The sequence below is a fragment of the Suricata suricatta genome, chromosome 8 (genome assembly GCF_006229205.1).
Source record: "Suricata suricatta isolate VVHF042 chromosome 8, meerkat_22Aug2017_6uvM2_HiC, whole genome shotgun sequence".
NCBI classification, from domain to species: domain Eukaryota; kingdom Metazoa; phylum Chordata; class Mammalia; order Carnivora; family Herpestidae; genus Suricata; species Suricata suricatta.
In genome coordinates, this window is record NC_043707.1 from 36512769 (window position 1) to 36536087 (window position 23319).

At 55.0% G+C, this 23319-nt stretch overlaps 1 protein-coding gene and 1 long non-coding RNA gene across 5 annotated transcripts; one reads left to right on the forward strand and one right to left on the reverse strand.

Moving 5' to 3' along the window:
• Positions 1 to 306: 306 nt before the first annotated feature.
• Positions 307 to 16658, reverse strand: CHST12 (carbohydrate sulfotransferase 12). 4 transcript variants are annotated; one of them, XM_029949040.1, is made up of 3 exons: positions 16581 to 16653; positions 6012 to 6142; positions 307 to 1973 (listed from the first exon to the last, which is right to left on the reverse strand). In XM_029949040.1, the coding sequence occupies exon 3, from the start codon at positions 1890 to 1892 to the stop codon at positions 648 to 650; it is 1245 nt and encodes a 414-aa protein (XP_029804900.1). In that variant the 5' UTR covers positions 1893 to 1973; positions 6012 to 6142; positions 16581 to 16653; the 3' UTR covers positions 307 to 647. The 4 variants fall into 4 exon arrangements, with proteins under 4 accessions (XP_029804900.1, XP_029804899.1, XP_029804897.1 ...); XM_029949039.1 differs by having other exon boundaries at positions 5873 to 6142; XM_029949037.1 differs by having other exon boundaries at positions 5746 to 6142.
• A 284-nt stretch (positions 16659 to 16942) lies between these two features.
• LOC115300232 lies at positions 16943 to 17576 on the forward strand. Its single transcript, XR_003912560.1, has 2 exons — positions 16943 to 17119; positions 17248 to 17576. It is a non-coding gene; the product is annotated as an uncharacterized LOC115300232 (long non-coding RNA).
• Positions 17577 to 23319: the final 5743 nt, after the last annotated feature.

Below are 23319 nucleotides of genomic sequence, written 5' to 3' on the forward strand. Positions count from 1 at the left end.
AGGAGCAGCTGGAGTGAACAGCCTGCTTTGTGACTGACTGTGGCCTGGAGGTGGGACTTTTCCTAACTGCCTCTCTTTCCAGAAATATCACACAGCAGGGGACCTTCGCTTGGGGACAGTTGTCTGCTACCCTTTTGGAAACACAGGGGAGGCCTGATTTCAAGCGCAGGGTCCTCCTTTGTGTGGCAGACAACCACGAAAACCCCCTTCCTCTACCTGAGTTTCTGAGGTCAGGACGCTGGCGGTCAAGGCCCTCAGACCCTTCCCGAGCCCCCGCCAGCTGCTTGAATAACCACGAGCCCAAGCGGGAGAAGCAGTGTGACATTTACTCCATCCTTTCCTTCTGCACTTTTCATATTAAATATCCGAAATATATTAATCTTAGAAAACAGTATTAACACAATACCCAATGAATGCAGGCAGTGGAGGACACAGTGTGTCTGGACTGCAAAATTGTGGGTTATTGAAAAAACCGGAGTGTGGGACCGTTTCCCGCCACCTGGCCCGTGGGGGCGCTGCAAATTCGACTGGGCTGGGCCCGCGGGGACATGGAGCCGTGCAAACCCCACCGGCTGGAACCTGCGCTCCCGCCGAGGGGAGACGGCCGCAGGGCGGCAGGCAGCATGGGCCCGAGCGCCGGCGCTGCCTCAGTCCTGGAGCAGGTTCTCGGGCTTGGGGTAGCCGAACAGGACAAAGTCGGCCTCGTAGAGTTTGTAGAGCTGGCGCCTCCAGGCCAGCGGGATGGAGGCAAACCAGCCCTCCTCCCAGCTGCTGGCGGTCCGGTTCCGGTAGCTCGGGGGGAAGTGCACCAGCTTGTCCACCTTGAGGAGCCGCAGCAGCTGGGCGGCGTCCTGGTCCAGCGTCTCCAGCTTGCCCACGAAGTCGTAGTCGATCTGGCATGGGTGGCACAGCCGGTGCACCTGCCTCCAGTGCTCGTTGAAGGGCGCCAGCTTCTCGGTGCGTGGGTCCAACAGGTACTGAATGAAGTTGGCGAAGGACACCTTGAGGCCTGCGCTGAAGGCCTCGCTGACGGAGGCGGGCAGGCCGGTGCGGTTGGCGTACAGGGTGAGCATGGGCACGGCGAACTTCCTGTAGAACTCTTCGTTCTCCAGCTGGAACTTGCTGCGGAAGGCTGAGATGAGGCGCACGAAGGGGTCCCGCACAAACAGGAACTTGGTGTACTTCTTGAGCTTGACCTTCATGAGGTGGCGGGAGAACTTGCCATAGCGGCGCCAGAACTTGTTGAAGGTCAGGTGTGCGCTGGAGTTGTGCACGTGCTCGCGGGGGATGTGCAGCGGGTCTCGGTAGGGCGCGCCCCGCTCCAGGAGGCTCTCGCTCAGCACAATCATCACGCGTTTCCAGTTGGTGCAGGCCACCTTGGGCACGTAGCAGTAGATGACGCCGTGGCGGTCATCCACAATGAGGTGGTTCAGCTCGTAGTTGGGGATGTCGTCGAAGGAGCGCTCCTTAGCCGGGAACACGAAGCTGGTGTTGGCGCACAGCCCGCGGAGCACGCTCCTCCGCGCAGCCTGCTGCCCGCCCGGGTCCGGGCCCTGCTGGGCGTCGTGCACCGACCAGTCATAGCCCCGCACGTTCTCCTCCGCATTGCTCAGCATGGGCCTGCCTGATGCCTGCCCCGACGGTGGCTCCAGCCTCTTCCCGGACAGGGCACTCCGCTTAGGGCCGCCGCTGATCAGCTTCTGCAGAAACACGTCCACGTCGGCCGTGAAGTCCTGCTCTGCACCCTGCGCAGGTGTGGGGTGCGGCCTGGGGAAGGCAGTGTGCAGGTAGAAGTGGGCCGTGCCCACATTGTCCCAGTATACGATGATCAGGAGGACCATGAACACGGAACCCAAGACCAGCCACAGGCGGAAGAGCCGGGTCTTGGTCATCGTGCCCGCAGACGGGCCGCAGGCCTGTCACCTGGGCGCCTTCACGTCAGCTTCATGGAGGAGGACACGGTTCTTGGGACCCTGGGAAGGCAACACAGAGCCACGTTAGAGAGCACATCCAGGTAAGGCGTCCTCCTGCGGCCTCGGGTTCCGACGGAAGATGCTTGCCTGGCGGTCAGTGTCCCCACCCCTCTGCAGCCGCCCTGGCCTCCATGGCTCAGGCTGTGGGGCTGCTTGATGCGCCTCAGTGCCTCTGCATGACATGACTAGTGCTGCTTCGAGGGGCCCAGGGTGGGTGCAGCTGGCGAGGGCACTGGACACTCTTTATCACGGAACTGGAAACAAGGGGCTGACACACCAGGCTCGGACGGGAACACAGACCCTCGTGAGCGGGAGGTGTCGAGGAGGAAGGAGAGGCAGTCAGTGAAACAAACACACAAGAAGGTTAAACTTTAATACATTCTACAATTTATAATAATGCTAAAGGAGCCCAGCTCCCAAAGAAAACCTTTTGCTGTGCACATTTAATCCTAATACGTTAGAGACAAGCCCGTGTGTGTGTGTGTGTGTGTGTGTGTGTGTGTGTGTGGCCGACATGTGCTGGGCCCTGGGCACCGGGCACCCTGTCTGCCCCTGCTGTATGGGAAGGGCAGGGCACACTCGAAGTCACTGGGGATGGAGGGAGGGTGCACCAGGCAGCTGAAAGTGGGCTCACGCGAGAGCTTTCCAGGCACTAAGAGCCTGTCGGTATCTCCAAGGAGGAGCCAGACAGTAGCTGAGCTACGGCTGCAGCAGGGGGAGGGGAAGGAGGGCAGGTGCAGGGGGGGCAGCTGTGCATGTCAGTGGGTGCTGGGGCCTCACACCTGCCAGGTCTAGCAGCAGGCTGCCACCCCTGTGTGGGGGAGGGTGATGCAGGCTGGACAATGGATTTAGGATACTTCCCTAAAGGTTGACGCTAAAGGGTGTCAAGGCCAATCCCCAAAATGCCAGAGGACTCCTTCCTGGGGCTGGTCCTGTCTGATGGCTACTCTGAGCAGCAATCCTGTCCCAGGCAGCACAGGGAAGAAGAGGCCGTGTCCAAGAACTAGTGGGATGAAGGCAGCTGGGGCCAGTGCAGGTGGCCTGGGGGCAGGGGCTGTTAACCCAAAGGGGACAGGGCATGCCCACCTGCAGTACCGCACCTGTTCCACCCCAATCTGCTGGTGCACAACTAGACCGCTGTGGATATGACACAACCCAAATGCATGGGAAGGCCCAGAAAGGACCATTAGGGACCTGGCTGCCTGAGGAGCTACAGGGTGAGTCTGCCGGGTTCCTTACGGCCTGCCAGACTCCTGGAGGGCACGGTCTCCAACCCGGGAGAGCCGGCGGGCACAGGAAGAGAGCTCCAAGAAGAGCCCGCTGGGAAGACAAGCCAGCCAGGGGATGAGCAAGCGTGGCCACGTAGTGACGGACCGACCGGCCTGCCCTGCCCACAGCTCCCGGGAGGGTCTCTGGGCCCTGGGAAGGCCCAGATTCAATGCAACCCCACAGTACGCACTCTGACTCACCCACGTGGCAGTATTGCACATGCTGCTTCCCCGAGACCACGTGGTATCCCGCCGTAGAAAGCCTTCACACAGGAGTCGCGATAGGACACATGTACATGACCCCCCCATATCTTCCCATCTCCCCCAGGGGCTCAAGTCACACAAGCACGTTTCTTCCTACTCAAAGTTCAACCTGGTGACCAGAAAGGGCTTGGAAGGATCACGCTTCCTTAGAAGTTCGGAGGCTGAGCTGTGTGTGTCTGTCACAAATGGGCAAGTGTTTCCTGGCTTTTCCGACCCACCAGATGCAGAGGCACTGGTGCTGGAAGGGAGGGCATGGGAGGGAGTACTAGTTGCGGGCTGAGGGAGCTACAGTCAGCCTGGAGGCAGCTGCACCCCAGCAGAGGTGGGACAGACCCTGCCACCATTCTCCCTGCGCCGCACGAGGCTCCCTAAGCTCAGAGAAAGCATCTCTTAACAAGAACGAGGGTATCAGCACCAAACGCTGTCGGCTTTTAGCACATTTAACATCGAAGGTTTTGTTCTTAGTCCACAGATAACGCACTTGCATAGGACCAGGCGCTGCCCAGCGCTGCAGCTGAGCCCATCCAGGTCCGGGACGTCCCGCCACTGGGGCGGGGGCCAGCAGCAGGCCACATGGCATCCTCCACTCACTTAGTCATAACTCACAACTCATACCATGCACACTCAACCAGCCAGTGTGTCCCTGTCCCCCGCTGCAGGGAAAGCTCCCAGGCTGGGAGCCAGCCACCGGGTAAGCATGGACTCCACACGGGAAGGGGGCACCGCGACCGTCACCCGACACAAGACACATATCCCGGACTTGATTTCAGCTCAGGTCTCGAGCCCAGGTTGGTGGGATAGAGCCTCATCACAGGCTTAGGGCTCAGTGTGGAGCCTGCGTTAGATTCTCTCTCTCAGGACACCTAGGGGGCTCAGTTGGTTAAGCTTCTGACATTGGCTCTGGTCATGACCTCATGGTTCATGGGTTTGAACCCTACATCGGGCGCTGTGCTGACAGCTTGGAGCCTGGAGCTGCTTCGGATTCTGTGTCTCCCCCTCTGTCTGCTCCTCCCCTTGTCATGCTCTGTTTCTCTCTCTCTCTCAAAATAAATAAACATCAAAAAAAAAGATTCTCTCTCTGCCCCTCTCATAAATAAATAAATATCTTAAAAGGAAAACAAAATAAAAAAATAAGTGCTGGCGAGGATGTGGAGAAACTGAAACCCTCATGCACTATTAATGGGAAAATAAAATGGGGCGGCCCCTGTAGAAAGCAGTACAGAGGCTCTTCAAAACATTAACAACAAGGGCACCTAGTGGCTCAGTCGGTTAAGCATCTGGCTTCAGCTCAGGTCATGATCTCACGGTTCATGGGTTCGAGCCCAGCATCAGGCTCTGTGCTGACAGCTCAGAGCCTGGAGCCTGCTTCAGATTCTGTGTCTCCTTCTCTGCCCCACTCTGCTCGTGCTCTCTCAAAAATAAACACACATTAAAAACATGAACAGAATTACCACATGATCCAACAATTCCACTTCTGGGTCTATATTACAAAGACCCGGGAGCAGGGCCTCAAAGAGCTATTTATACGCCAGCCCCACCCAGAGTAGCATCATTCATGACAGCCAACAGCACCGGCTGTGCGGGGAAGAACAAACGGATAAACAAAATGCAGCGCGCACACACAACCGAGTGTCACTCAGGCTTGGGAAGGGAGGAAATGCCGGCACCTGCTCCGACATGGATGGACCCACAGGAAGGACATGAGGCTTGGTGACATCAGGCAGTCACTCAGGACAAATGCTGTATGATTGCACTTACATGAGGTCCCCAGAGGAGCCGAATCCACAGAGAGTGAGCAGATGGGGGGTTACCAAGGGCTGGTGGGGGGGGGGTCAGGGGGTGTGAGTACTTAATGGGGGTAGACACCCTGTCTGGAAAGATGCAATGAATTCTAGAGACGGAGGGTGGTGACAGTTGCATACCAAGGTGAATGTATTCAATGCCACTGAACTGTACTATAAAAATGTGACGTTGATAAATGTTATGTGCATTTTACCACAATTTAAAAAACTGGCAAAGAAAAGAATGAATTAGAGCTCAAACAGTGGACTTGGAAGAATGTATAGGAGGTACTATTGACAAAATAAAGCAAAATGCAAGGCAATGTGTAAAAAAAAAAACACATGGATAAAAATAAAGACAATTTACAAACTGTAACCAAGGCCATGATCTTAGGGCCGCCTGCTGGGGCCACAAGTTCACCCCCCAACCCTGCGCTGAAGTTCAATGGCCGACTTCACCTGCAATTAGTTTGCTAAACAGATGTTAAAGTTCTAACGTGCAATGCAGGTGGGCACAAGACGGGCCTCCCTCTGGGCGGGCCCAAGCCCTGTCTGCATCCTGGGCATCCTGGCCACCAAATGAGACCTGCTTTCCAGGCTGTTCCAAGCTGAGGTGATGAGTGCGCCAACACCAAGTCGAGGTGGCGCTCCCTGAAGAGGCTGAGCCCGCGGTCCTTTTTTAACATGAAGGGATACGGGCAGTCCTTTGTGCTGTTGTCTCTAACCTCAAACAAGCCACATAAACAGCGGGTGTGGAGGCCGGGCAGGTGGAGTGCGTTCAAGGGCCCGAGCAGGTGCAGTCCAGTGGTAAGAACGGCTGTGGCTCCTTCCACACACATGATCGCCTGCTCACAGCCTATTGGAGGCAGAGAGAGAAAGAGAGAGAGAAGGGCCGAGATCAGACAGCTGCCAGACAGCGTGGCCCCAGGTCTTGCTGTTAAAAGGGATGGGGACGTCCGAATTTCTGGGTGATGCTTCACGAATATCCATGAACACCACCGACCTCAAACGTGGTCTTCAGTCAAAACTAAGGGCATTACTTCCAAATGTGAATCTCCCATTATTTGGAAAAGCAGTCAACAAGATGCGTTCCAGCTCCGGAGGAAGCAGAGTGTCGAGAGGACTGACAGTCGTCCCGCAGGTGGATCCCGGGCCTGGGCCTCCAGCCGGAGAACGAGAGCAAAGTCTCACCCCGAAGCTTGGTGCTTGGGGCCTAGTTCTCTGCAAGGGCTTTGTCCAATGTCCTGCGGACACTACTGATAAAGCCATTTGGTGTTCGGTCAGGTTTAAAGCAAAAACGTGGCGGGTGGCTGTGCAGAGCTGTTTCTTAGCTGGTTGGGGGGTGCTGGTCGTTCCTGTTCACACAGAGGTGCGGCAGTGTGAGCCCAGGGAGCCTGCGCCCCGCGTCCCAAGGAGCCTTCACACCCATGGTGGGCAAAAAATCAGGGAAGGCCAGGCTCCCTCACGCGCTGGCGTGTGTCCATCTTTCCTGCAAGGGGGGCCCGCACAGCCAGACCCATGAGAGGACGTGTGTGGGGGCACCTGCCACACTTTCAGAGCAGAACTGAGGACCCCGGGTATATGCTGGTTAACTCCGTGCCCCTGGCGGAGCTGCGGGAAGCCCAGATGGTTGGCCACAAGGCATCTGGTGCGTCTGAGAGGGCGTCTGCAGAGGACACTGACACTGGACTCAGCAGACTGAGTAAAGAAAGTGAGGGTGGGCCTCGTCCGATGTGCTGAAGGCCTGCACAGAATGAGAAGGTGAAGGGGGCAAGAATCTCCTGTCTGCCATCCCTGAGCTGGGACAGCTGTCTCCTGGGAGTAAGGTCTTCAGATTCAGATGGGAACGCACCATCAGGCCTGCCGGACCTGAGCCTCTCAGCCTCCAGGATCACGTGAGCCACTTCCTGAGAATAAATCTCTTCACACACACCCCAGTGCAAGTGACAAACCAAATGGGTATGTGTGTGTATGTGTGTGTGCGTGCGCGAGCAGGTGCGCCACACCTTACAGACAGAAGCAATCACATCAGTGAGAAGTGAAGACAAAGTATTAAGAAATGGCTACTAAGTATTTGGCTGTTGGATGCAGAGTTTCGGCCTGGTCCAGTAGAGGATTCCATGGGGAGGGAGGGTGGACTGGATTTGCCCCCATCTGGGTATCTAGTTGCTCCGGCATCATTTGTTTAAAAGATCTTTCTTTCCTGATTCAATCGGGTGGCGCCTCTGCTTTTTCTTCTCTTTTTAAATCAGGGCTACTGAGGTCTGACTCACATATGACAATTAACTGCAGAGTGTGAGGAGATCTGGCAAAGGGACACCACAATTAAGACGTATTTCCTCCTCTTTCGAAGGTTCCCTCCCTCCCCGGCACCCAGCTCTGGGCAGCTGCTAACCTGTGTCCTGTCCTCTGGTTTGCCTTTCCTAGACCGTCACCTAAATGAGACCACAGAGGACACAGGCTCTGCACTTAGCAAGACACCTGGAGATTTGTCCAGCTTGTCAGCGCCAAGTTCTCTTTTCCTGGCTGAGTAGCATTCCACTGTGTGAATATACCACTGCAGCCATTTACCATTTGTCTGAGGGACTTGTGGGTTGGTTCCTTTTTTCTCCCACTATGAATAAAGCTGGTTATCAATGTTTTTCTGGTACACAGACTAGATTCCTTTTTTATGCTAAGATTTTTTAAAAGTCAGATAAGTTGGTATTAAAAAAAAAAATCAAGCAGATTTTTCAGTTCCTAGAAGGTTCTACAAGACCCATAAAAGGAGATATGCTATAATAATGCTTAGGGACTCTATCTAACGACCAATCAAACTGATCATCAAAATATGAGATACAAATCTTTGCTTTTTCAATTATAAAATTTTAAGGGCTCAAGTGATTACAGCAAGGTTGCAGGAAAAACACAATTCTCAGGGCACCTGGGTGGCTCAGTCAGTTAAGCATCCAGCTCTTGACTTTGGCTCAGGTCATGATCTCACAGTTTAAGAGTCTGAGGCCCACATTGGGCTGTGCATTGACTGTGCGGAGCCTGCTTCAGATTCTCTCTCTCTCTCAAAATAAATAAAAAAAAAACCCTACAATTCCATTTACATTAGAACTCCCTAAAATATCTAGGTATAAATCTAACAAAATATGTACAAGATCTGTATGAGGAAAACCACAAAATCCTGATGAATGAAACCAAAGAAGAACTCAATGTACAAAGAGATACTCCAAGTGTGTGAACAGAAAGAGTCAATGTTGGTCAAGGTATCAGTTCTTTCCAACTTAACTCAGAGAGTCAATGCAATCCCAGTCAAAATCTCAGGAAACTATGTTGTCATTACCAACGGTTTCCAAAGTTTACACGTAGAGGCAAAGACCCAGAAAAGGCAAGCCAACATTGAAGAACAAAGTCGGAGGACTGACTACCCGACTTCAAGACTTGCTGTAAAGCCACGGTAATCAGGAGGATGTGGTATTGGCCAAAGAACAGAGCGAGAGAAAAGAGGAGACAGCCCAGAAACTGACCCCCATGAATACAGTCAACTGATCTGTAGCAAATGCAACACAATGGAGCAAAGACCGTCAGCCTCTTCAACAACTGTGCTGGGCAAGCAGATGCCCGTGCACAAAGGTAAGTACATACAAGAATCGTGACCCAGGCCTTACTGCCTTCACAGAAATCAACTCCCAGTGGATCACGGAGCTAGCCGTACAATACGGAACTATAAAACTCCGGGAGGTCATAGGAGAGGACCTGGATGACCTTGGGTGTGGTGATGCCTTTCAGGTTCGGCACCCAAGACCCGAGCCCTGGAGGAAATAACAGTCCACACAATGATGTGCACAAGATTATTCACTGCAGCTTTCTTCCCAACAGCTACAAACTGAAAACAACCCAGAGGTCCACCAACAAGAGAGAGGACATGCAGACTGCAGTGCACTCATTCAGTGGAAAACTGCCCAGCAAGAGAAGAGAACGCGCCACCAGCTCAGGACCCGGGAACTGTAACAGCATGGGGGTACCTCACAGCGACGCAGCTGAACAGCAGGGTCCAGACCCAAGTACACACCCACGCTCCCACTTACAGCAGGTTCCCCGAAGGTGAACACAGCGACAGCAATCACGGAGTACAGAGGAACAGGAGGAAGCGTCCACATTTGTGAACTGTGAGCTTCAGCGGAGTGCATTTTACTGCCTGTGAATTATGCCTCAATGTGCTTGATTTCAAGAAAAACAATGTCAATCTCCAGAGGCTAAACCTTTCCATTGTGAACACCGTGAACTAGCTCTCACCAGTTTCCACAACCCAGGATGAAAACACCGGCCCTGAGGTCCTACAGACATTTATGGATCAGGAGGAAGGAGGGGAGGGGGTGTGCGCCCAGGCCAGTCTCTGCTGAGTGACCCTGGGACATCGGCTCAAGTCTGAGTTTCCATCTCTCACTTACAGAACAAGACCCCTCTGAGACCTTTCTGCTCACCAGAGCGACTGAGAATATGAAAAACATGAGCTAAATATTTTGTAAAACATTAAACCACCCCCTGGAGTCCCTACCACTGCCCTTATTTATTTTTCCATCTTTCTCGGGCCCTCAAATATTTGTATTCTATAAATATACCATGTTATTTTTTTAATTACTCATACTTTCTACCCATCATCAGTTATTGGCAATGACATATCTATGTTTTCAACTGATTTTATAATAATTACAGGAGCTAATTGTAATTCTCTTGTATTCTATTTATAGGAAAGTCTCAGATGCATTAACACATTTACTCCTCACACCGATTGTGGTGAAACTAGGGCAGAACATTGAGGCAACTTGCCCAAGTCTACAAAGCTAGCACCTGTTCAGAGCTGACATTTGAACCTTTAAGAGCCTACCTTCCCAGGGCGCCTACGGGGCTCAGCCTGTTAGGCATCCGACTCTGGCTCAGGTCATGATCTCACAGTTTGTGAGTTCGAGCCCCACATCGGGCTCTCGCCTGTTGGTGCAGAGCCCACTTTGGATCCTCTATCCTCCTGTCTCTCTGTCCCTTCCCGGCTCCTTCGCTCACTCTCTCCAAAATAAATAAACATTAAAAAAAAAAAAGTAGTCCAAGAATGTTTCCAGTTTTACTTATTTATGCTACTGGCAAAGACAGCAGAAACTACCCACTCCTTTTCCAGCTTTACAAATACTACAGAAAGCACGGAAATCAGTGCAGCCCCCATCACTGTAGTCTACAGAAATGTGGGAAGTCTCTGCGAGCAGTCCCACATTTGTTCTCCATGCTGGGTCATCTGGCGCTGGAGCAAATGCTCGTGCTGGGGTAAAGCCCCCACCGCAAAACCGATGTGCACCCGATGCCGCCAGCACTAGGGGTTATTCTTATTATTTTTAGTTTATTTATTTTGAGAGAGAGAGAGAGCACGTGCGTGCATGGGGAAGGGCAAAGAGAGAGAATCCAGGCAGGCCCCACAATGTCAGTGAGGAGCCTGACACAGGCCTCGATCCCGCAAACCATGAGATCATGACCTGCACCGAAATCAAGTCAGACAGTAAACTGACAGCGCCACCCAAGAGCCCCTAGGGGTTCTCTGTTTATAGAATTACTTCGTCTGTTTTCAGTTAACCCTGAGAACTACATCTAACAGTGTATCCACATAAAATAAGGAACAAATGGTCACACTGATGGCCTGGAAGGCTGATGTGCATCCCAGAAGACCTGAATGAAAATCGAGCCCAGCCTGGCCTCCCTCCTGTGCTGGGCCCAGGACACAGAGACCTATGGGCTCAGACTGGTCTCTGGCCCCCCCTGGTAGGTACCTCCACGAAGACGGGGAATTGGGGCACCCATACCACCCCCACACTCCCACACTGGGCCTGGAGTTCTTAGAAGACAGGACTCACACCTGTGGTGTCTTCTGTATTCCTCACAAGACTCAAACACTTGCTGTGTGGCATTTGACTCTGGAGTCCCTCACTTCTCAGAGTTCATTCAAATAAACTATTTCAGGGGAAAATACTGGATGATAAATTTCAACACAATTGATTTAGGAATCTGCCTGGAGCTTTCCCTCTGAAACATCTCCAGACTCCAACCTCTTGCGGGCTCTCCCCCACCCCCTCTGCCCCCCAGCCCGGTCTAGCCGGTACCAGCGTGCTCACCCACATGACCACACTGTCTCCAAGCTGCTCTCTGCCCATGAGCCACGATTATGCTATTGCCAGCCAGACCATGCCCCATGTCTGCTCAAACCCCTCGGTCACTGGAATCTGATGGCCTCCCACCTCCAGTCCTCACCAGGCTGACCTGATGGGGTCCCACACCCTCATGTCTGCTATCGCCCCCCTCGCTGGCCCTGCCTAGATGCGCTCGCCTGGGGAATCCAGTGGCTCAACCCTGCACTTGCTTCTGATCTCTGACATCCCCAGGGAGGTCACCAGGGGTCACTCCCCACCCCGCACTCCCCATACTCCAGACCTGCCTCCCTCTGTGGCATGTGTCATCCCCTCATATCTTGCAAGTTCTCTGGTTTATCTGCACATCATCTGTCTACACTAAAATATAAACTCAAGAAGGCAGGTATACAGTAGGTACTCAATAAAGAGTCATTATGCTCACAAAAGAAAAAACAGATAAACACAATACCCCTGATTTTATAATTTCTGAAACTGGCTGACAAGTAACGAAATAATGGTGCGCTTTCTGCTTTTAAATATGCTTTAAAGCCCTTTTGTAAGAAGCTAAAAGAAAAACAAAATAGCTAAAGAAAGCACCCAAACTTTGCTATGTGACCATAGCCAGGAGACAGGATGCGGAGAACAATGACAGTGACGAAGAGGAAATCTGAACAAGTAAACTGTCCCCAAGAAGGAAAAGGGCCTGGAGAGTGATCCGGCCGCGCACAGAACCCGGGCTGGCCCAGCGGTCGTTCCTCTGCCGGGGCCGGAAGCTTAGTGCCACTGCCTCTATTTTCATCAACGTTACGTACACTTGTTTATACGTTAAATGATGAAATATTTCTAGGGAGTTTATTACAAAACACAGCAGCCCCCTTGGTAGCTGAATCTTCGGTGCTGGCTCCTGCCTCTGGGTGACAGCCTCCTGAGTCCTAACGGGATCAGCTTTACCCACCAGCTTCCTCCTCTGGCAGGTGGCAGGGTAGCTTCCCCGGGCCTCCAACCATGCCCTGCTCACCCCCACACCTTCCCCAGACGAGCACACGAGCATCTCAACCACAGCAATACTCGTGTACACAAACTGCTATCATTGGGCAAAGGCCCCTCACAGCTGAGCCTCGAGGTGCACCGTGATTCTTTCCCTTTCCCAGCACGACAGTGTATTCTCCCTGGAACACTCGAATACGGTCTTGTGCTCACCTCTGTTTTGTCCTCCGTGCATGCGTCCAGCCCTGCCAGCTGTCTGCCTCTCCTCTCCAAATGTCCTCGCACAGTGGGCGCCCTGCCAATTTCACCTGCCCCCCAAAACTCTCTCCCGGGAGCCTTCTGATCGGGGGAGGCCTGCTCTGTGCACCGGCTGCCTCTCTGCCTCCTCCCAGGAACACCCCCGCTCCTTGGGTCTGTCCAGACTCACCACCTCATTCTGGGAGAGCGCCTGTCTGTCACTCCCTTGAGGTATATGAGATGCAAACTTTGGGGGCATGTCGAAAATATCTGTATTCCACCCTCCTTTGCCCGAGTGCAGAGTTCAAGGTGGAAGACGTTTTCCTTCGGAATTCTGAAAGCCACGCTTTCCTGCGTTCCACCTTCTCTTGCTAGTGCAGACGGGTCCCCCAGGCACCCTGCTCTGTTCGTCATGCCCCCTTGGTGGCCTGATTTTATTCTTTTTCTAGGAGCCAGCACAGTCCTCTCTGCCCCAGAGTCCGGAAATTTCACAACAGCAGCCTTGAGGGTGTGCACATCTGTCTCTCCACACTCTCACTACCCAAATTCTGAAACCCACAGCCTCAGAGATGTTTCCAAATAAATCCCTTGTTTCCCAAACTCTCACTTATTGCTGTGGAAACGAGGCATCCCTCACGATGCAAACCCGCCCCCCTCCCCCATGCTACAAGGACTCACCCCGGGAAGGGAAGGGACAAGAGAGTGAAGGACACCTGCTTTCCCACCGCCCCCAGGCCTGGCCACCTAGGGCAGCCCTTCCACACACAGTTTCAGTCCTAGGCAGTCCTACTTCGTTGTGCTGTGGATGGCCCCGTCCGTGTTCTCTTTTCTTTCTCATCGACGAGGATCTTTCAGCTGTCAGCCCTCTGATCAGACCCCTGGCTCTCCTCTTGGCTCTCACGTCCCATCTCTGCTTTTCCGTCCACCTGGCCAGTTCCTCAACTTTATCTTGTGCACACTCGCTGAGCTTTTTATTTCTCTCATTGTGTTGTTTATGCCCAAGACCCCCGCATCTGGGATCTCAGAGCGCTCCCCCAACCTGGGTGTACGGGGCAGCCTGCTCCTGTCTCTAATCTGCTCGTGTGCATCACTGACACTCAGCTTTCCCCGTGTGCTTCCCGCACACCCTCCACGGCCTGCAAGCCGCGTCAGGTTCTTCACCTTCCAAGTCTAAGCTTTCTTGGCGCGTCCTTGGTTATCTGTTGCTGTTTCATAGCTAGGGCACCAAGACAACTTGGAAGCTGTGACTGGGGAGGGGGAGGAGGGGGAGCCCCCAATGTCACTATTTTTAGGTCATTTCTTTGGAACTACTCACATGCCCGAAGACTTGTCCCCGGCCCTGCCTGCAGGGAACGGTGCCAGCTGGCAGTGCTGTGGGAGCCCCGACCCCACTCACCACATCCTCCTGTGTTGTGTAGAGCAGAGCACCCCCCACCCCCGTTCCCCAACTCTGCCGGGCATCTCCCATTTCTCTTGGAAACATCTGCAAAGTTCTCTAAACAGTTCCAGAGGCAGCCCTGTGCCTGGGGGACCGGCCGCCCCGGCCGCAGCCTCAGACACCAAGCGCTGGTTTCTAAAGACAGAGAGAGACTGTTAAACAATCGAAAAGAAGCTGTGGGCCGCGGTTTCCTGCAGCGACGAGCCGGCAGCATCTGCTTCAGCGCTGTCATTAGCCGGCCTCTCCTCCACCAGTGGCAACTTGAGCCTCCAGATCTTTCTAGAAGAGAGCCACCCAGCAGCCGTGGTGACACGCTTCCCTTCCACCACGTTCCCCTTCCAGGCGCCTGCTCCCCGGGCTTCTGCCCCTGGACACCCCCGATCTAAGAGTATGTCTCCCCAGGATGGCCCCACACACCGCGAGTCCTGCAGGCCTAAAACTCGAATGTGCCGTGGGTGCCCCTCCACGCCCTCAAGGACCCACGTGGAACTCCTGGCCACTCGGGTGGTTTTCCTTTCCTGTTTCCCACTCGCCACAGAGACCAGCACAAGGGGGCTCTCCCGTTTCAGTCTCATGATCCCCCCACCCCGACTCTGGCCCTGAAGCCGCTGTCCCTACATGTGTACCCACCCAGCCTCCACCTCCCCGAACCCTGAATTCGCCTTCTGCGTTATCGCTGGTGCTGCTTTTCTGAAACACGGATCTATCACCCAAAACCCTGAGTGCCCCCGCCGCTGAAGATCAGGATAACAGCCCAAACTCTCGAACAGCATTCAGGGATCCTCAGTAAGAAACCTCTGTTCAGCCCTAGCTTCCACCTGTTCCTTAGTCCCCCTCTCACAATGAATATGGGGACTTGGGGCCCTCCCAAACACCCTATTCACTTCCGTGTCTCCACACACCCTCCTGCCTCCATCTGGAATGTTTTCTCCAACCTTTACTCGTTCTTCAAGGCCCCCAAATCCATATGTTGTCTTCACCATGGAAAACTCCAAGGCCAGAAAATAAACCTCACTGTTTTCCCTTTCTTCACACTCTGTAAATAAATGCCTGGATTATCTACTGAGAGGTGGAGCCGTGCAGCATTCAGATAATGACCAACCTGCCAGCAGCTTGTGCAGCGTGGTGTCCAGCAAACAGTCGGTGTCTGCTGAACCATGAGGCAGGCACGCGGCAAACGGGCGGACAGTACCCCGGGCCTGAAAACACCAACATCAAGTCCCACACACTGATGTGCAAGGAAAAGACACATGTCTGCAGGTGTGTGCAGATGCCCCCTCCCACGCTACTGAGGGGAGTGTGTTACATCGAGTGTGTCACCTCAACCTTGTCCCCTTAATCTCCCACAATGTGTCATTCTACTTCAGGTTTTAAAAATGTCCTAATATCCCTGTTTCCGCTCCCTTTTCACCAGACACCAGCCCTGACTCACAGTCCCCGCGCTGCCATGTCCCAGGCAGCCCTCAGCCTGGACCCACACCTCAGGGGGCAGTACCCTTAAGGACACGTGTGCAGTGCACACCCCCACTCCCCGTTCACGCCGGGCCTCCTGAGCTTCTCCAGAGTCCAAGTATAAAGTAAATAATTTAATAAATCGCGGACACACTGTGGCTTATTGTGCTCCATGCCAGACGGAACCTCGGCGGGGGCCAGCCGCCTGCCAGGGATGCCCCGGTGGCCAGGAGCCCGAGCAGAAGATATAAATCCCTCTGTTAGTGTCCAGTGCACGGCCTCCCTTCGCTGGAGGGGGTCAATTCCGAGCAGGGGGTCAATGGAGTGGTCCTCTTCCAGACCCCCACAGCAGCCAGCTTGAGGTCCCCGGGGCGGGGGGAGTGCCCGGCGCAGGCCGCCTGGGGTTCCCGGGGTCGGGGGAGAGCCCGGCGCAGGCCGCCTGGGGTTCCCGGGGTGGAGGGAGAGCCCGGTGCAGGCCAAGCTGAGGTCTCCGGGGTGGGGGGAGCGCCCGGCGCAGGCCGCCTGGGGTTACTGGGGTGGGGGGAGAGCCCGGTGCAGACCGGCCTGGGGTTCCCGGGGTGGGGGGAGCGTCTGGTGCAGGCCGGCCTGGGGTCCTCGGGAGAGGAGGGCGCCCAGCAGAGCCCGGTCTGGGCTCCCTGGCGGCGGGAGGGGCCCGCAGTTCCCGGCAGGCGAGGGCTGGGGGGCTCCGGCTGGCCCGGGGTCCGCGCACAGGGAGACCGCTAGGGTCTTCGGAGCACTGCGGCGTGAGGCCCGGCTGTGAACACCGCCGAGGGCGCGGACCGGGAGCGCGCCTGGGGGACACTCCACCCGCCACCGCCCTGCAGCGCGGGGCGACCTGGGGCTCAGAGAGGGTGCGAGCCGGGCCAAGGTCACACAGTGGCCGGCGCGAGGGCTCGGCCCGAGACCACGGGGGATCCACCGGGCGAGCTAAAGGAGGGAGCAGGGACTCCTGCCGCCCGCGCCCCGCCCGCCGCCCCAGCGCCTCGAGAGCCTCGACTCACCTCACCTCACCTCACCTCGCTCCGCCGCCACCGCAGCCGCCTAGCCACCAGCGGAGCCCCCTCCGCCGGCCCCGCCCCCGCCCCCGGAGCCCGGGGCCCCTCCTTCCGCTCCACGTCTCGCGAGAAGTCGTGGCCCACGGAGGGGCACGGAGGCCGAGGGGCGCACGCCCTCAAGGCGCCTGCGCTCTCCGCACTCCGCCCCGGCCCTCAGCAACCAGTGCTGTGTGGCGCCGGATTTACGACCCGCGATCGGGCCCGCCCCTCGGCGTCGGGAACCCGCCCCTTCCCTAGCTGCCAATCCCATTCTGCGAGCAGCGGCGTTGGCTCCGCCTCCAGCGGGTGGGCGCGGGGCGTGGCAGGGGACGGCCGGCGCTGCGCAGCTAACCTGCGCTGAAGGGTCTCCCGATGTCTGTCGGCTCCTTCACACCCTCATCCGCTTGCTGAGCATCTCCGGTCGGAGCCTTGGGCCAGTGACCGAACCGCTCCCGGGTATCTCCAAGTCAGTCGGACTTGGAGTGGTGACTTCACCTTGCAGGCAGGTGCGGAGGGCCCCGCGAGATGCCCACTCTATAGCGAGCTATCACGACCGTCGTTCTTAGTATCTAGGCTTTTCCTTAACGGAGATACAATGCACATAACAGGGTTGACCATCTTAGCCATTTTTAAGGGCACAGATTAGCGGCGGGAAGTACGTTCACGCTGTTCTGCAGTCTCCGCCACCATCCACAGGATGCTTACACCACTGATGGCTTCACAGCGGACTGCCTTCCGACGGGAGGCTCTGTCTTCACCCTCTCCTTTCCCAGCGGTCAGTCACCACGGAGTCCCCACCTGCTGGGTCCTGAGGCACAGAAGGGCCCTTCCCTCCCTGAGCTTCTATTTTAGCAGGGGAGACAGCAAGCAAACGAGGACCCCAACCGCTCATTTCCGTTGAATTAACCGCTGTCAGGCCTCTCCCAGCGTAGACACAAAAATAAAACCAGTACCCTTTGCCCACTCCAGCTATAACTTCCTCAGCTAACGCCTCAAAGCAGTGGGTGGTCTCTGTCCACAGTCCCCCTCACTCCACACTCCCTGGGAAAGAGGCCCCCTCTAGCAGGCAGGCTGTGCTCGCACAGGGCTGGCATACACAGGGTGGGAGGGCACAGGGCAGGTGCACATGGGGATGGATGGCATGGGTAGGCACACACGGGGCAGGTCCACACAGGGCAGGATGGCACGGGGGAGGTGCACACGGGGCGGGATGGCACGGGGTTAGATGCACACGGGGAGGGATGGCATGGGCAGGTGCATACAGGGCAGATGCACACAGGGCAGGATGAAATCAAGCAGGCGCGCACACAGGGAGCTGGGAAGACAGCGGTTACCTTCTAGGTCTTAAGCTGGCTTCAGGTGATGGAAAGGTCATTTTACTAACAGGATTCAAGACTTAAGGTACATGTTTCACCTGTGTTGTCATGTGCACATCACTTTGCTCAGCCCGTCGTAACAACGCACCACAGGTCAGGAAGCATAAACGACGGAAATGGAATCTCTCTCGGTTCTGGAGGCTCAAAGGCCAAGGGGCCGCTTCCTCTGGGCTTGGCCGGGGACTCTGTCTTGGGGCTCGCTCATAGGCTTGTTGGCCGTCTTCTCTGTGTGTATTCACATTACTTCCTTCTGCCTCTGTGTCCACATTTCCTCTTTCCTAAGGGCGCAGTCACATTGCATGAGGGCCATACTCATGACCTCCGCTGAACTTGATTTCTTTCGCAAAGACCCTGTCTTCAAATAAGGTCACATGTGAGTTCCTGGGGGTTAGTATGCCCACATGTCCTTTTAAAGCCCCTAACAGGATTTATGAAGAAGTATCGAATGAACTGTTTTAAAGTGCTTTCCTTTCAAATATTTATTAGAGTGGTTAAATTTTTAAAAACTGGCAAAACCTGGTGCCGAGGAAGATGCAGAGTGGCTGGAGCCTTCTTGCATTGCTGGTAGGAATGCAAAATGGCATGGCACCTTGGAAAGCAGTTTGGCGGTTTTGTAAAAAGTTATGACTAATTTTATGGCAAGCACACTCCTGGATATTCACCTAAGAGAGATAGAGACTTATGTTTGCACAAAGACCTGGATGTGAGTGTTTTTAGTGGCTTATTCATAATTGCCCAAAACTGGAAACTACCCAAAACTCCTTCAACTGGCAAACGAACAGATGGACTGTAGGACGTCTGTACATCCTACCAACTTGTGAAAACCGCCAACTCGTGCAGTGACACAGGTGAGCCTCAGGTGCGCTCTGCGCTGACCCAACCTCAAGACAGTGCATCCTCTGTGATTCCATTTAGAGCATGCTCTGGACAAGGCAAAACTAGAACGGCAGGTGCTTCCTGGGAGTTGGGGGAAGGGCTGAGTATGCAGGGGCAGAGGGAGGGTCCAGGGCTGATGAAACCGTTCTGTATCCGGATGGTGGTGGTAGTGGTGACTTGACTGGGTTTGTCAAAACTCCTGAAACTGTGAATTCCAAAGTATAAATGTGGTCCTATGTACACTGTAGCCTCATTTTGAAAACCTCTTCAAATGTAATTTTTTCCCAGCCAAGGTGGTACATAATGAAGGCTTAAAGGAAAGCATTCAGAGGTGCTCAGTTAATGTTTCCTCTGGGCCAGCAATTCCCAGATGATGCCCTGAAATGGTGGCCTGCAGAGAGATTATAGGGTACCCCCTTAATGAGATAAAAGTGTTCCCTGGTCAAATAGGAGTGGGATCCTGGAAGTAAAATTCCAAAGGTTTAATTACAGCCAGACTTCTCAGACCCTTCACCAGGATAAAGTGTGGTGTAATTTTAAAGCGTCTTCCCATGGGTACCCCGCATCTGGGAGGCTTGGTAAACGTTTGTTTGGATTAACTAGACAGTCAGGTGCTCAGGAGCCACATTCTCACACTAGCAAAGCCTTCCTGGGAACTTGAACAACTCCAAGGCCACGTGGTGAGTGCCAGGACCCAGGCTGAGATTAGACCACCCCTTCCCTTGATGGGTGGGGGTGGGGAGCAAGAGCATAATGTCACCAGGTCCCCCGCTTTTGAGGTGAAATGTGCCAGATGGAGAGGTCATGGCTGCAAAACATCGTGAATGTGCTAAATGCCGCTGAAGTCTTCCCTTTAAGTTGGTTGATTTTTATCTTATGTCCGTTTCACTTCGATTAAAAACAAAAAAAACCAAACTAGCCCTCCACCCAATGCTTCCCTTAGCTGTGCACCTGCCCTTCTGACATAGCCACACGTTATCTCCTTGCTCCCAGATGAGATAGCAGAGGCTCAGAGAAGTGAAGCAACCAGCCAAGGACACAGCTCTGAAAGAGGCAGAATCAGGACCAGAAGCAAAGTCAGGGCTCCTGAGCCAACAACCACCTCCCCGCCATCAACCGCCCCCACCCAGCCCCCCAGCCCGGAGGGATCTGTGAGCAGGCTGGCTCCACCCCAGGAGTGACCATCTCCCTCTCTTCTGGTGGACGCCAGCTGTCTGTCTGTCTGTCCCCACAGCAACTTGGTTGGCCGTGGCCCACCTTCGGGGTCCTGGACCCCCATGCGAAGGCGGCAGCTTCCTCAGGTGTCTCCGTGTTTTGGTCTTAGCTATCCCAACGTCCCATGCTCCCTGAAGCTCTTTCCGGTTTCATAACCAGTGTGGCCACAGAGAAAAGAGAAAAGTAACTGTGGCTTGGGCCAGGAAATATCATCTGCCTGTGACAGAGGCAGCAGGGAGATTCTGAGTGTTCCTGGGCACTGGCTGGGTGTGAGCACCAATGAGGGGAAAACAAAGGAGAGGTGTGAGAGTCACAAATCCAACCCCTTTGCAGGTAATGAAGATCCCGGAGAGCGGACCCACGAGTGCTGCTGATTCGTCCTCAGCCCACCCCAGGGTCCTTGCACTGCTTTCTTTCCAGTGTCTCACCAGGTGGTGTGGGCCAATCCGGGGGTGAGACGGACCCGGCCCTGGATGCTGGGGCTATTTCCCAGCACCTGTGTGACCACGGTGGGTCTTCTGGCCTCTCTAAGCTCCGTGGCCGTGTATGTGTGATGCTGGAAACAAGAACTCTCACCTGCTGCAGTGGTTATGCATATGAGAGGGTGTGTGCAGGGAGCCAGCCGGAGGTCCTGACAGCATGGTGGTGGGGCAGAGGGGGTGGGGGAAGAGGGTAGGTTTGGGACTGGCTGATGGAGGGAGGGGAAGAGGAGTCAAGGGTGTGCTACCACGAGAGGTATGAAACACTGGAGAACAATCTGTGAACTTGGTGTTGAGCGTGCAGAGCCAGAAACAACTGGAGGACAGCATAGCTGTTGGGATGACAGTAGGATGCCTGTGTCTTGAACTTGGGGAAGTGTTATGCCCAAGTTTGTAATATCGCCCCCAAAAAAGACCAGAGACTACCAGAGAGACCGAATCACGCCTGCAAAAGCAAAGGGCTTTATTACGGGCTTAAGCTCGGGCTCACAGACTCCACCAACCCGCTGGCCACCTGGAGAGAGAGAGCCCCGAACAAAGGCAGGGTAGGGCTTTTATGAGTTTGGGGAGTTACAGGAATTGATGACACAGGCACAGCGCTCCAATCCCTACCCCCCCCCCATCAATACTGGCAGTTGTGGGAGCCAATCACAACATTTAGATTATTGACCAATCAGAGTGGGCCCAGGACCCTTATGTAGGGCATGACTAGGCTCCCACGTAGGGTGTGACTAGGCCCGCCCCTAGAAAGGTCAAAGGTATCAGCTGGCCTCTCGATGATTGGGCGCCCCAGGAGTTGTCCCTCCTTAATGTGCGCCCTTTCATATGGAGAGGCCGGCACCTTCCCCTTTAAGTACAGGGGAAGGCTGAATCAGACCTGCATCCTTACAGAAGGAGGTACTGGCTGGAGAGGGGAGCATGGGAAGTGATGTCAGGGGCTGCCAGCACCCTGGGGCTCCCCCAAGCCCGATACACTTCACTCCACACCCGGTCCTGGCAAGCCCTCTGTGCCGCCTTCTGCTTCACCCTCCTGGTGGCTGCAATCACCAGTAAGGAACAGATGCCTGAGAGGCCACATTTCATTCAAGAGGTAGCAGAGAAGGAAAGGGGACCCTGGAGGGTCAAGGCGAGGGGCTCCTGGTTCTAACTCATAGAGACTGAGTAGCACTGAAAGAGTGAAACCCAGCCCTCCAATTCCACCTGCTAAGGGATACCCTGCAGTGTGGACAGGAAGGCTGGGACCCTTGGAGGGAGGGAAGCCCTGGCTGAGTCGTACCCAAGCCCCCATGGTCCACACACAGGCTAATCTGTGCAAAATCAGATAGGGCAGCCAGCTCAGGGCAGGAGTGTGCACCGGCTCTCAGGAGGAAGCCTGAGAGATGTGAAATGTCCCGCCAGCCGATTGCTTCTGTCACCAGTGTGAGGGGCGTGTGCCTGCTTGCACATCTCCCAGCTCACTCCTCTGGGCCACCCAGACTGGATGCCCCTCTTCTGCAGAACATTCCCCAATGGGCTCTTCTCCCCTGCCCATCTGTCCCCGGGTCAGATTCTCGCATCAGCTCCCCAGGTCCCTCGCCTCTTTCTCGCCACAAAGCCTCAGAACAAGGCAGTGAGCACAGGCTGTTTCCAGCCGGGTCCCCTTGTTTGCAGAGTCAGCCTGTGCCCTGTGCAAGGTGCCAGGACCCTGGGCGAGTCACCAGACAGTGTCCACACCACAGGTCAGGGCTCCAGTCCTCCGCAGGACCTGCTGATCTTCTTAAAGTGCCGCAACACTCACACCTCTGCCCAGAGCCCCTCCTTGGCTGCTGTCCTAGCTTAGTCTGTCCAGGAGGCTGTAACGAGATCCCACAGACCGGGGCGCTTATCCACAACAAATGCATGTCACTCACAGTCCCGTGTCTGGACGTCCAAGATCAAGGTGCCACATGGCCACATTCTGGGGAAGGCCCTGTTCCCAATCCGCAGGCAGCGCCTTCTCGTGTCCCCACGTGGTGGATGGGGACAGGGGAGCTTCCTGGCGCCTCTTCTATGAAGGCACTCACCAGTCCCATTTGTGAGGGCATGGGTTTCCCTCATAAGCAGCTCCCAGAGGCCCCACCTCCTCAAACCGTCATCATTGGAGGTCAGGATTTCAAAGTACAAATTTTAGGGGGACACACGCATTGAGGCCATAGTACCCCTCAGGGCTAGCTCTGGGCTTCTGATGTTTACAGCATTACCTTATCAGAGCCAACACTGCCAGTCTGCCCCAGGCCCTTTGCCCTTGCTCTGTTCTCCACCTAGGCTGCACCTCCTCCAGGAGGCCTTCCTTGACCAGCCTCTCTCCCAGCACTCTGCCCCTGCAGCTCTGGTTTTCCTCCCATTCTCACCTGATACTTTTGCATGGCCTGGCCGTCCATCTGCAGGCAGAGGAGAAAGCTGACCCTCTGGGCCTCAGAGCAAATTTCCCAGGCAGGCGGCTTAGTCAGGGGCAGCCCCAAGTGACCTCCCTTCCTGGGGGCGGGGGCCCTGGAATGGACCTCACACGGCACACACTCATGCAGGAGCACACGTGGCCCTGACAGGAGCTCTTACTGAGGACTTACCAGCCCTAGAAACTTGGGGAGGATCCATCTGTGGAACAAAGAACATTTTGGGACGGGTAAGTCCTAGCCCCTCCTCCCAGCCCCATCCTGCCTCTGCCCAGTGGCTTTGCAAACACACCACCACGTTTTGTCTTTGTGATCAGGGACTCTGCTAGAAGTCATCGCCATCTAGCAC

Coding starts and splice junctions, on each gene's coding strand:
- CHST12 (XM_029949036.1), bottom strand. CDS start 1,892: ATGACCAAGACCCGGCTCTTCCGCCTGTGGCTGGTCTTGGGTTCCGTG.